General features: G+C 44.5%; 1 protein-coding gene across 7 annotated transcripts in view; it reads left to right on the top strand.

The window, feature by feature from the left end:
* SHROOM3 (shroom family member 3) overlaps nt 1-7426 on the top strand; it is a 143829-nt gene extending 136403 nt beyond the window's left edge. For 6 of the 7 annotated variants that reach the window (XM_057429942.1, XM_057429940.1, XM_057429945.1 and 3 more), the window contains 4 exons: nt 135-647; nt 1455-1602; nt 5503-5775; nt 6445-7426. In XM_057429942.1, coding sequence (XP_057285925.1) covers nt 135-647; nt 1455-1602; nt 5503-5775; nt 6445-6804 — 1294 coding nt within the window. In that variant the 3' untranslated portion in view covers nt 6805-7426. The remainder of the gene's footprint in view (nt 1-134; nt 648-1454; nt 1603-5502; nt 5776-6444) is intronic. The other variant, XM_057429941.1, reaches the window with a different exon arrangement.
* Nucleotides 7427-12383: the final 4957 nt, after the last annotated feature.

Genomic DNA, 12383 nt, shown 5'->3' with positions numbered 1-12383 from the left:
GTTGAAATGAGGAGTAAGACACAAAAATTAATGAGAGAGAAAGAAAACTTACTTGTCTTAGGCCTTCACCATGTGTTCACAATGGTCCTGTGTGGTAAGTTTATGTTCATCTCACAGAATTTTTCTGTCCATAGCAGCTTCAAAAGCTTTCCCAAAGCCCTGGCTGAGTGGGAGATAACAGGATGGGGCACCAGTGTCCATGAAAATAATTGTCCCCTCTCCCCGTCTGCATCAAAGAGGACTAGCTCTCCATCTGCTGTGGATAAACAGCACCAGTTACCTGCTGCTTCTGAAGCGCCTCAAAGTACTGATAGGCAGCCCATAACTCAACCTGAGGGAAACCACAGTAAGCCAGCAGTCATCACCAGAGAACTGGAAAAAGGCAGCCTGGATTCTGGGATACACAGTGCAGCATCTCCAGTGAAGACAAAAACCCCAGAGGATATTAAGTCAGAAGCTCTAGCAAAAGAAATTGTCCATAAAGACAAGTCTCTGGCTGATATCCTGGATCCAGATTCCAAAATGAAAACAACCATGGACCTAATGGAAGGGCTTTTCCCCAGTGGAAGCAGCTTGCTGAAGGAGAGCAACATGAAGAGGAAGATGACGCAGAAGAAAGCTAACAGGACAGTGGCTGAAGATGACACGTAAGCACTGCTTCTTTGGGTGGTGGGCTAACGCTGCTGCAGAACTCACTAACTGCTTTTAAGGACAAGCCAGTGCTGAATTTTTCAGGTGGCTGCTGGTGGAGAGAGAGCTTCTCTGTTCCCAGGTGTAAAGACTGAAAGCCCTTTCTCAGGAGCTTGGCTCTATGTGTGGCCTTTGAGCTCACCTCTCTAAGCTCTTCGGAAAACCATGCTGAGCTTGGTAACAGGGCTTGTTACATGTGTTACTTGATTTTGTGTTACTTGAGTTTGCTCTCTTAACCTTTGTAATCTGAAGCAATTCAGCCCAAAGCACAATAACAAGGATATGAGAGTAAAATCAATACTAAAACAGTGGTAGGCAGAAAGATAGCGAGTGGCCAAATTTTGAAAGGAGGGATAGAGGCACCTGCTTATTACAGGGAGATGCAAAGTTCAGCCCAAGTTCTCCAGTGTGGATTTTATAAGATAAAGACTCCCAGGTGACACCTGGAGAACCATATAGAAATAAGTTGTAATGCATCATGCTAGGTGAGATGGTCAGTGCAGCCATCACCAGCTGAGGTGTTCTGATCTACCTTCAGCAAGGATCTGGTCCTGTATAGAGGTGTTAACCAAGTCTACGTTTAAGGAGAGGGTAGGCATGAAAGCAGCTGACATGCACCCTCTGTTGGCAGGAATCGGCCATTTCCTTTGTGGATAATAACACTGGGAAGGTACCAAAGAGGAAATGCTGGAAAACCATTGATCTAGGCATGGGAAAAAGTCAGGCTCTGACTGAACTACTCCTTTTCCCTCACTGTGGTGTAGGAGAGAAGAAAAGGAAACTCCTGTAACCCTGGTCACCTGCCCTGCCTATTACAGTGTTTCAGCGCCCAAAGCAGAACTGCTGAATAAAATCAAGGACTTGCCAGAAGTAGGTGAGGAAGAGGAGCTGCTGGACATAAATGAGAAGAAGGTAAATTCAGCACACCACCACCATTTGCTAGTAACTTCCTGAAACAATAACAAGCCCTGAAGTAAAATGCATTTCTGTTTGAGCTCGGGTTTTGGCAGTCCCAAGTTACATGAGGACTAGGTGTGTTTAGGCCCCTGTGAAGCTTTGTTACAGTGACCAAGATTGAACAAAGAGAGGTAATCTGAGTACTCATAGTAATCTTGAGTACAAATCTTGCACAACCCCAAGGCAGGTCTGTACTGTACCAAATGCTGAGTGCATAGATTGTAAGAGGTAGTCCCTGTCCCATGGCAAGGAAGAAAAAGGGAGAAGTGAAGTGACTTTAGTACGTACAGCTCAGGTTAGAAACAGGAACAGATACCAGCTAGTGACTGTGCTGAGTGCATGACGTTTGCCCTAGGATTTTCCTCTTCAGTGAAGACAATTTATCCATTTTAGCTGCTATCTGCATTCACTGCTTCCAAAGAAACATTGGCTATTCCTTTTCCTCCACACTTTATTGTTTCACTGACCTGCCAAAAGTGATGTGCCCCTCAGCAGCTCAGTCAGCATAACCTCAATATGATGGGTGGGAGGAGAGCACAGCAGGGGAGGAAGAAATCTTTTCCTCTGATTGCAGCTCCATTTCACTGAGGAATGGCCCCTACAGTTCTTGCTGCAGGCTTGGGTGCTCTATCTTTCAGGGCTTTTGCAGGGCCTTCTAATTTGCCCCTGTGGTTGTCTCACATTGGTTTCCTGGTAATTACAGATGTGTTGTGAAGCCCATAAGTCCCAAAGAGCCACAGGCAGGTACTTGCCTGTCTGTGCCTCCCTTCACATGCCTACATGTCAAAAGCAGCTGTGCCTGTAAATTTAAAATATCCTACATTGCACCAGACAGAGTAGCGCAGCCCATATTCCAGCCCATATTTGTACAGCAGCAGAGTTTAAACATACTAAAGGATACAAATGTTTGTGCAAGTCCCATATGATGTGATTGTTCCTGCACTGAGATCAGGCATGGTTTTAAAGAAAGTCTCTCAAACCCAGCCTCTCCATCATAGTGCAAAGAATTCACATCTCTAGCACAGCTCCACATTTTCTCTCCAGGTCCTCATCCCCATGCCACATGTAAAAAAGCAGAGAGAAGATGTGATGCCCTGTAGCCCTGACTTGGGGAGCTTAGTCTCTTTTCCATATTGCCTTACTGTTTCTATTCTCAGCTTTTACCTGCTAAGCACAATCTGCCCCCTACCAGGCTTTAATACAGTGACAGCTAGAATGGGACCTCCATCAAAGTTCTAACATGAATAAGGAGTGCTAAGAGAGGAGACTTTTTTATTTTGTGAAGCATTTGAGGTGCAGCCAAGTCTCCAGGAGCTGTCATACCATGTCACTGGAATGGATTAGGGGCACTCATCGTGCCTGCCATCTCTTACTTCTGTAGTCCTACATAGATTCTGCGTAGCAAGTCTACACAGATAGATCATGCACGTGTTGCTAATTAATGCTTTAATTATGTTTTAATTAATGTTTTAATTATCTGGCCCTAGCCATTGGTTGTAGAGCACCCAGCTTCAAAGGTAATCAGCCTGATCGTCTCTTAGGGTGCTTCAAAACCAGCTGCCTCCATAAACAAGCGTGAAAGGTAGGGAGCGGTGAAACAAGAGGTGTTGCTCCATGGAGTCAGTGGACATGCTGCAAGCATCTGACAGGCTTGCAAGTAGATGTGAACCTGCCGTGGAGGATGAGTCCCAGGGCTCAAAGGTTACATTTGCATGGAGAAACAGAAATAGATGAAATAGATGGGAGTGATTAGGCCAGACAGCAAGATCTGCCTGGTATGTTTGTTCATGGTCTGCATGGAAGAACATTTGCATTGGCATTTTCTGAGAGGGCAGCTACTCTCAGAGGTCATTTGGATAAACCAAGCTAATTTCCATTGTTAAGTATGCAAAGGAGCTATATTGGTTGGCATTTGGGATCAAAGGAGAATCACTGATTAATGAACACAAAGCAAGTGTGTCACAGCCCTGTACAGCTCCCATGCCTTTAGAACAAAGGTATTTCACTCCCAGCAGTCCTAGAGCCTCCTGCTATGGCTGGAGGGCAGATTTGAACCTTGAGCAAAGCTCCTGGAGCAGGGAGGAACGACTTATCACCTGAGCAGCTCCATCTTCCTGAAAACCTGTAGAGGTTAATGATGGACTCTGTTCAGCCCATACAGTCCTGTTATAGAGTTTTCCCTCCTGGTATAGTAATCATTGAAAATAGATCACTTCTTTTGCTCCCCAGGATATGGTCCAGCAATCAACTGGTGAGGATCTTGGATCTCTCTTTTGAAGGTGGTATTATGATCAAAGGCACAGGGAAGGACAAGTGTTGGTCACAACCTGTCCCACTGAGGGGAGAATGCAAGGAAAGGTTTTGTTTTCCCTTATCCTGCAGGTGGGATTTAGTACCACCTTTGTTCTTCTCTTCCCTGAACTACCTTAGAACTAATACTGTGACTTAGCAGTCATTCCAGCATAAATCCAGTTTAAGAGAATAATATGTTTTATTCAGCCTTACATCTATGTGGAAGCTGGCAGTAGACTGCAGTGCAGCCACAAAACCATGCACTCAGAGGATGCACACCAAGTGTTCCATCTAGTGGTGTCTGGCTAAGCACTGCTGCTGATGTCCTGCTGCAAAACCAGCCTGTTAAAACCTGCTCTGACAGGCCATCCTGGGGATCAGGGCCAATCCAGACTAACCCCAGCCTGACCTGGGTTTGAAGGTCCTTTCTGCTTTGGAGTAGACTTCCTTCTTACATGGAATGGCTGTCAGTTTTGATGGAAAGAAGACTTCGAGAGTATTTTCAGGCAACCCTGTGATTTCTTTTTCATCCTGCAGTGTTTGTATGCAGAGCAAATTAAGATAGATCTAATGGTGTCTCAGCAGTGCATAAACTGAAGAGACTGAAAATCCCCAAGCCTCGTACGAAGAGCTTTACCTGCTCTCTGTGCTCTCAGTTCTGACTTAAATGGAAGCAAGAATTGCAAGCCCCAGGCCATACACTTCTGCTTTTGCATATGTCTTTCCCCTAAATCCTGACAGAAATTAGGATCTCCATCATATGTGCAGCACGGCTGTTTCTGAAGTAACTGAACTCTGGGGGCCTCCTTTTCTTTGGCAGTGAGACAGTTGCCAGCATTTTCACAAAATGGGTGTCTGCCCTCCATGTCTTTGCTCAGTCACTAAGTAAATTCAGAGCATCTTTAGTGTAAATTCTTGCTTGATTCCTCTTTCTGTGAGGCAGTGCTTGCACAGGCAGGAAGCTTTGGTCATAGTTGAATTTGAGGCTTACACCTCAACACTTAGGCACCTGAGTAATGAACAGTCAGTAGTTTCAGGAGGAGGAAATATGTAGCAGTTCCTTTTTTCTTACTAAGCCATATGTGTCAACTCAGCCTCCTGTCATGCCATTAATACAGCTTAAATTCATTTTTTTTGCCAGTTGTTTTGCACAGTTCTGGGTCATATAAAATACAACATCCAAATAAGACATTTCAGGCTGGGGCAGGGAGTGGGGAATATGCAGGAGATGTGGCTGTAACTCTTTTCACTCAGAGACTTTAAAGAACCAACATCTTTCAGATATAGGAAATTGGGTATCAGAATATGGTGCATCAAAGCAGATGTCTCCCTCAGTGGCAGAAGAAGTATATCTTCGTGCAATCTGATCGGGTACTCAGGTTATCAACTAGATGTGAAATTTCAGAGTTTTCTCTGTTTCCTCCTTAATGTCTTCTTTGTCAGCTGCTGCTGACTTGACCCTGCTCCTCAGGAACTGTAGCCATATCCTTTTTTGTCGTCATCCACAGATCCAGGGAGATCATGGTAATTATGAATGTGGCAATGTGTTTCCCTTCTTGACAGGCTGAGCTCATTGGGAGCTTAACCCACAAGCTGAAAATCCTGAAGGAAGCCAAGGAGGGCCTGCTTGCAGACATCAAGATGAATAATGCTCTTGGAGAGGAGGTGGAGCTGTTCATCAGCAAGCTATGCAAACCTAATGAGTTTGACAAGTACAGGATGTTCATTGGCGACTTGGATAAGGTGGTGAACCTCTTGCTCTCCCTCTCTGGACGCCTGGCCCGTGTAGAGAACGTTCTGAGCAGTCTGGGGGAAGATACCAACAGTGAAGAGCGGGTATGTATCTGCACAGCCATCTAGGCCTTGTATGTAACTTGGCCTTTTTCAAGGCGCAGGACAGCAGCAGTCACAAGAACATGCTTGTATAAGCAAGGACCTCCAAAGACTCACAGGTGTCTTACTGCTTATGTATATACAGTAGCAAATGCAGGCCTGCCCCTGGGAATCTTGGTCCCAGTTTGTATCAGTGTCTCAGATCCTGTGGTTTTTGTCTCAAAACAGAATGGCCATGGCTGGGACAGCATGTCTGTGACGATGGCTGGAGGACAGGGTGTATGGTATTGTGCGCTGTGGAACAACCCACTGCCTTTTGCCTCAGTTCAAGCTATGTTTTAACATTCTTTGGGTGGTTGAGAGACAAAGCCAGGTTTTCATGGTAGTTGTTGCTTTCAAGCAAGTTTTACTGACTTTCTTGGAGTACTTTCTGTCCTACTTTGACTAGAACACTGTCCTGATTCAGTGGGATTCAGGTTTAATCTATAATGAGGAATTCATCCTCCTCCCCCAGGCTTTTGACTGAGTGTCTGGGAGCTTAGCAGCCATCTCACACACACACACACACACACCCCCCCCCAGAGGTGGCAAATATGGTGTTGGGAGGAAGGAGACGGGAGATCAGTGATTTTGGTGCTGCTGATACTGAAGTGCTCTCTTTGGCGTGTGCAGAGCTCACTGAATGAGAAGAGGAAGCTGCTGGCTGGCCAGCATGAAGATGCCCGGGAACTGAAGGAAAACCTTGACCGTCGAGAACGGGTGGTCTTGGAGATCCTGGGCAACTACCTCTCTGAGGAACAGCTCCAGGATTACCAGCACTTTGTAAAGATGAAGTCGGCACTCCTCATAGAGCAGCGAGAGCTAGATGATAAAATCAAACTGGGTCAGGAACAGCTCAAGTGCCTGATGGAGAGCCTCCCCACAGACTTCACACCCAGGGATGCAAAGGCAGCAGCTGCCCTAGCTGCAGCACTTGCTACCTCTGCAGGGGTCGGTGGTAAAACACCTCCAGCGGTCTCCTTCTCATTCTAACCTTTCCCAAGTGGACCTGGGATACACTCCTCCTGCTCAAGTCTATTTAATCCAGGGACTTGGCAGATGGTTCTCTACAAAGACAATGAGCAGGGACAGGTTTAGAACAAGATTTTAACAAAGGAAAAAGAAATAAATAAAGGTTTTATTTTCCTTTTCTTCCACCTCTGCTTCCTGAAAACATAAAACAGTGTGGAGGGAAATCTCCTCCTGCCAGAGATGGGGAAGAGTCTCATGAGAATTGAAGACACACATTAATAAAAATCATGACCTCCTCTCTTCTCTTCCTTTCCTGCCTACCTGGCACCTCATTAAATAATGAAGGATCTAAAAGAACGAAGCCTTAAAAATAAAACCCAACCCATTCTACTGAACATTACTGATATTTATATTTTTAAAAGAACAAGACAGAATGTGTAAGTTTTTGTACATACTCCAATCAGTTACTTGATTCTACTTTGCTCTGTATGTAGAAAAGACATTTAATTTTGTATTTTGTGAAAATCTTAACAAAAAGAGGGAACCCCAAAGATAGTCATGCATTAGCTTGGAACACCTCTTTGTGGTTTTGTTGCTGTTGTTGTATTTTAATGTAATAAAGAGCTACCAGAAGAAGCTTCAACCTGTTTCAACACATGCTAAATTAAGTGGCCTTGTGAAGGAGCTTTTGCCCAGGATAACACAATCTTTTTATTGACATGAAATCTGATGTTCTCTTCCTACCCACAGAAGCCATGCACATGTAATAATAATGTTGTGCCCCTGGTTAGATAGTCAAGAGCCTGCTGTAAGGATAATTGGATTATTTCCTAGTTAGGGCAGTCTGGAGTAACCAAATTTGCCTGATTGAACTTCACCACAGCTAGAGGACTGCTGCCTGTTTGCAGTCAGCAGGCCCTCTTTTTGTGCTTTCCTCTCTAACAAGCTACATCACCATTTAAACAAAATGCCTAGAAGCTGCATGGACAGATTATCGCCATGGCTCATGAGCCAGGTATGTATCACCTCTCTCCAAACCTTGCAGAGACTTTGAAGCGATTCAGGCTTCTTCTTTCTTGAGGGTGTTACATTGTTCATCCTATTCTATCTTGCCACCAGGACTACTGCAGAGATTTTAGTTGTATGGTTTTTAAGCCCATTCACTGTGAATGTCAACTTTAGGATTTTACGGAAAATTATAACATTCATTGCTTTCTGTGCTGGTTTTAAAGCCCCTTTGTATTTTTTAATAGCTCATATCATAGTTCTTCCACAGACAGCTTGGCAAACTGAAGAAAATGCCAAATTAAAGAGAGTGCCCTTCTGTCATACCAAGCATCAGCTCTCCGATACCCAAAAGAAATTTTACCTGGGTTTGTAATGCTTTTAGAAGCAGCAGTTACCTGTGATGACATATCCTTTTCATTACTTCTGAGACTGAATGCTGTTCGGGCTCATACAGCATTTTATGAGACCCCTAAGCAGGGGAAGTGATTCTTGGGCCTTAACAGCTGAATCAAAAACAAAATTAGAGGGAAAATCAAAAATAATGATTTGTTTGAGTGGAGATTCATGAAAATGGGGGAGGGGGGGGGGGGGGGGGGGAAGAGCTGTTTCAAGCCAATCAAAACATTTAATTTGTCCTAAAAAAGAAATCCTACATAGTACTTTAGTTTATTAGATGTGAAGGTTGCTTTAATTTAGACTTTTGTTTTGCAGCCACCTTTTCATCCTACACTTACCAAAACAACAGGCCTCATTTTTATAATTGAAATGTGTTTGGGATATTGGAATGTCATACCCTACCTCCCACCCTGCCACAGGGACAGCAGCAGTGGCTGTTTGTTGGCCTGCCTGTGTAGCCTTACTTCCTTCTGTAGGTGAGAGTGGATGAGACTCTTCCCCAGGTCAGTTCAAAGAACCTGAATCAAATACCTTCTCCTGAGCAGCCTCCAGAGAAGTCCATTGGCTGTCGAAGGATCCTGTGACAGCTGCCTGGCCTGTTCAGCCAGCTACAGTCCAGTGCTAGCACAGGGTGAAGTGTGCAGTCTCACTTCACTGGCTTGAGGGAAGCTCCTAGTAGGGACAAAGTAGTTACACTTCTGACATGCATTGCCAATTCAAAGTAAAAGCTAGTTGTACAAAAGCAATGGGATTCCTCATTGCCTGTTACAATACATTGTGTTTGCATGTGTTATTAGGAGCACAGCATTTTTCCTGAGTCAGCATTCTTTAGATAATTACCTTCAATTTCCAGCCAGTGTCTGAGGGAACTCTCAGGAAAAAGGCAGCTATAACTCATCCTTCCAAAGCCTCCTGCTAAAGCACCAGAGGGCTGGGGTGCACTTTTCCTGGGCTTTGAAAGTAATCAAACTATATTGCTGTGATAGCACCCAGACCTAGCACAGGGGAACAGAAAAAGATGAAAGCATGCACTTGCACCATGATGGTATTGCACAAGATCTTGAAGCAGCCTTTTAAATCTAGCTCTCAGTAAGTCCTCACATGCTTTTAGCGGCATGCTGTGCCTACAGTCTGTTCTGCCATGCCATGTGATACAAGCACTGAGAAAATCTAGCGATTCAACTTACTATTTGGGGTTTTATATTGGAGCCCTTGGGCAGTTGATGGTAACAAGGAATTCATGTCAGATTCTTTCCTCAAGACTAAACCTAGTAAAGAGTGTTTACATGCTAGGGCCTGCTGCTTGTAGGCTTATACACAACATCTATTGTGAAGGTTAACTATAAAATTAAACACAGAGCACCGAAACAGTTTATGCGTCAGGCTTGATCCATCATCTCTACAGCTCAGCTGCTGTCATAATTGTTTAGGCTGGTTATTAAGAGAAGCAAGCAAACCAAGCTGGATAGTGTTTCATAGTCACTGCACACAAATCCTGAATATTAACATTAGCAGTGATTCGTCATTTGCAGAATGGGAAACAAAACAAGCTCTCCTTAGGAGAGCCTATGCTTTAAATCCATGTGAGCAAACCAGGGGCATATCTAGAGACCCAGCCTCTACAGTTTCTCTATTTATTATTCAACAATCCACCAAGCCAATGTTTACATCTGGGTTTGATTCACGTTAAGAGCTGTTTCTTCCTTTATATCCCTTCCAGAGGGGATGTATGCTAACTGTGGCATGGCACTATGGTTTGGCTGTGTTCCTGCAGGGCTTTTGCTCATGCCCCCATAAACTGTTGTACACCTCTTGTGTACTATCGAGGTTTTCTAGCCATGTGTTACTGAACAAACATTGTTTGTGTCGTGCAACTGGATGTATTTATGTGGCCAGAGTGGTCTCACTCTAGGAGATGGTCCTCTCCTGCATGGTTTAGCCAGACTCTGGTGACCCTCTTCAATATAAACTCTGGAAATAAGCTGAATTCAGGCTGTTAATTACTCCAGAGAGTGCTTGCCAGACACTTACACGCACATTGCTTATACTGTTGCTTGTGTGTGTACAGTAACACAACCTTTCCAGCTGTAGCTCTGGCTTTTGTGCAGCTTGCTGTGTGCTGGTGCTAAAAGTCTTTGCAAAAAAATTGTTTTCTCCTTGCCTGTTGGAAGATGGAAGGGAGCTGGTCTTGGAGGGGGGTGTCAGCACAGCTCTGCCCAGGTTGGGATTTGGGATTAGGAAAAAGGATTTGTTTTCTGATACACCCTGAAGAAAATATGGTACATGTGAGCCAGGGAGGATTTTTCCTCTCTGATTTGCAGTTTGAGACCATGCCTTTCTGCTAGGGTTGCTCTGTGAGAGGATAGCCTTCAAATGAAACCAGAAAAGCCAGCAGCATTTTAATTAATATTCATTTTAGCACCAAATGAAGTTTTAGGACTGAAATGCAAAAAAAACACCAAGCAACCAACCCATTGCCACGTAATTCAGATGGAGAGACTAAGGGCTGGTGAAAGCCTGACCAAATACTGAGGAAAGGACTTAGGGACCTGCTTTTGCACAGTTTGTCATGCCACAGGTGTTTTACTGAGCTGAAATAAAATTGCAATTAAAAAATAGATCAGTTTCCATAGCTAGCATGTGAGTGTAATCAGGGCTAATGAGGGACAGCAGGGTTCGGAGCAGCTGGCCACAAGCCCCCACACAAGACACTGCAGTAGGATGCATGTCTCAGTCTGAAGCCTGCTAAAAAGAGGTGAGTACATATATTTTTTATATATATTTACACATTTTTTTTCCTCCTGTGGAAGGCTTTGCAGCCTGTGTGTGCCTGCTTGCACCCACCACGGAGCATGGGCTGGGGTTGAGGGGAGAAAACATCCCAGTTTGTTGGAAAGTAGGTGCATTGGAGGGTTGGTTTCCACAGGGGTGTCCTCAGCATGTGGGGAGGTGATGGTGCACACATCCAGGGGATCTCAGCATAGCCTGTGGGATCCCTTGGCTCCTATCCACATAGCATTGTCTGAGCCTGTCTCACCCCAAGGGCCTGGTATCCCTCACCAGCAGCTTGTGCTCAGACCTCTGTCACACTATGGGAAAGGGGAATTGCATGGTTAATGTTTCCTGTGTCCTACACCAGAACAGGGGCCAGGTATGAGGTAGTGCAGCTTAAAGTTTAGGGTGACTTCCTGAAATTAAGTGACAGAAGTTCTCTTCGGTTTGTAATGGTTTAAACTAGGACCAAGGGAGCAGGAAGAGAGTCAAAGAAAGACTATGACTGTGAACACACTGAATGCTCTTGCAAAGCTGGCTGGTGGTCACCTTTTCAGTTTGTACAAGAGATGTCAGTTCATTTCTCATGTTTATTGCTTGGAAGAAATTGTCTAGCTTGTAAATTCTAGTGGGAAGTGACCCAGTTGACTTCCCCTATCTCACTACAACCTGGAGTGCCTATAAGCTTCCCTAGCACATGCTTATACCATGCACAGTTTCTGGGTGCACAGTGTCCTGCGACTGTTTTTTGAGGCCACAGTGAAGTGTCACGTACATGCTTGTGTAGACAGAGTCACTTGAATGGCCTGTTTCTGTCAAATAAAGTAAAGTGAAGTACTCAGGGAGAGGTTATTTTTAAGAAGACAAAGCTACTGGTCTATCTTAGCCATCACTGGTCTTTTAAGTCCTGCATGAGGTTCTATTCCTGCCACATCTGTTTCCAATCTAACCTCTTTTGTCACGAGGTATTTGTTATCCTCTTCCTAGACATGAGGTGGTATCATACGTTACTTGTGTTCCTAGAATCATTTAGGTTGGAGAAGATCCTTAAGATAGAGACCAACCATTAACCTAACACTGCCAAGTCCACCACTAAACTATGTCCCACCTACACATCTTCCCAATATTTTCAGGGATGGTGACTCCACCATTTTCCTGGGCAGCCTGTTCCAGTGTCTGACAGCCCTGGAGACCCAATCCCTAAAACCCAATCTAAACCTTCAAGTTATAACCCTCACAGTCATTTCACAGGGTTTTCAAGGTCCAGTTTTCCCTTGCCATTATGGTCTAAGGAAATAAAGCATGTCAGCTTTGATTCCCAGTGAATAGCCAGGGATGGAGGCCAAGTACAAGCTTGCAAGATTCAAAGGCAACTCTCTTAACAGGGATCAGTGTTGTTTCCCTTGCATCCCAGTCTCTGTTCA

Source organism: Pezoporus wallicus, unplaced genomic scaffold, assembly GCF_028554395.1.
Source record: "Pezoporus wallicus isolate ANWC-B61680 ecotype Strahan unplaced genomic scaffold, APGP_CSIRO_Pwel_v1 contig_7351, whole genome shotgun sequence".
Taxonomy (NCBI): domain Eukaryota; kingdom Metazoa; phylum Chordata; class Aves; order Psittaciformes; family Psittacidae; genus Pezoporus; species Pezoporus wallicus.
The sequence above is the reverse complement of the archived record's forward strand: the minus strand, read 5'-3'. Positions and strand labels throughout refer to the sequence as shown.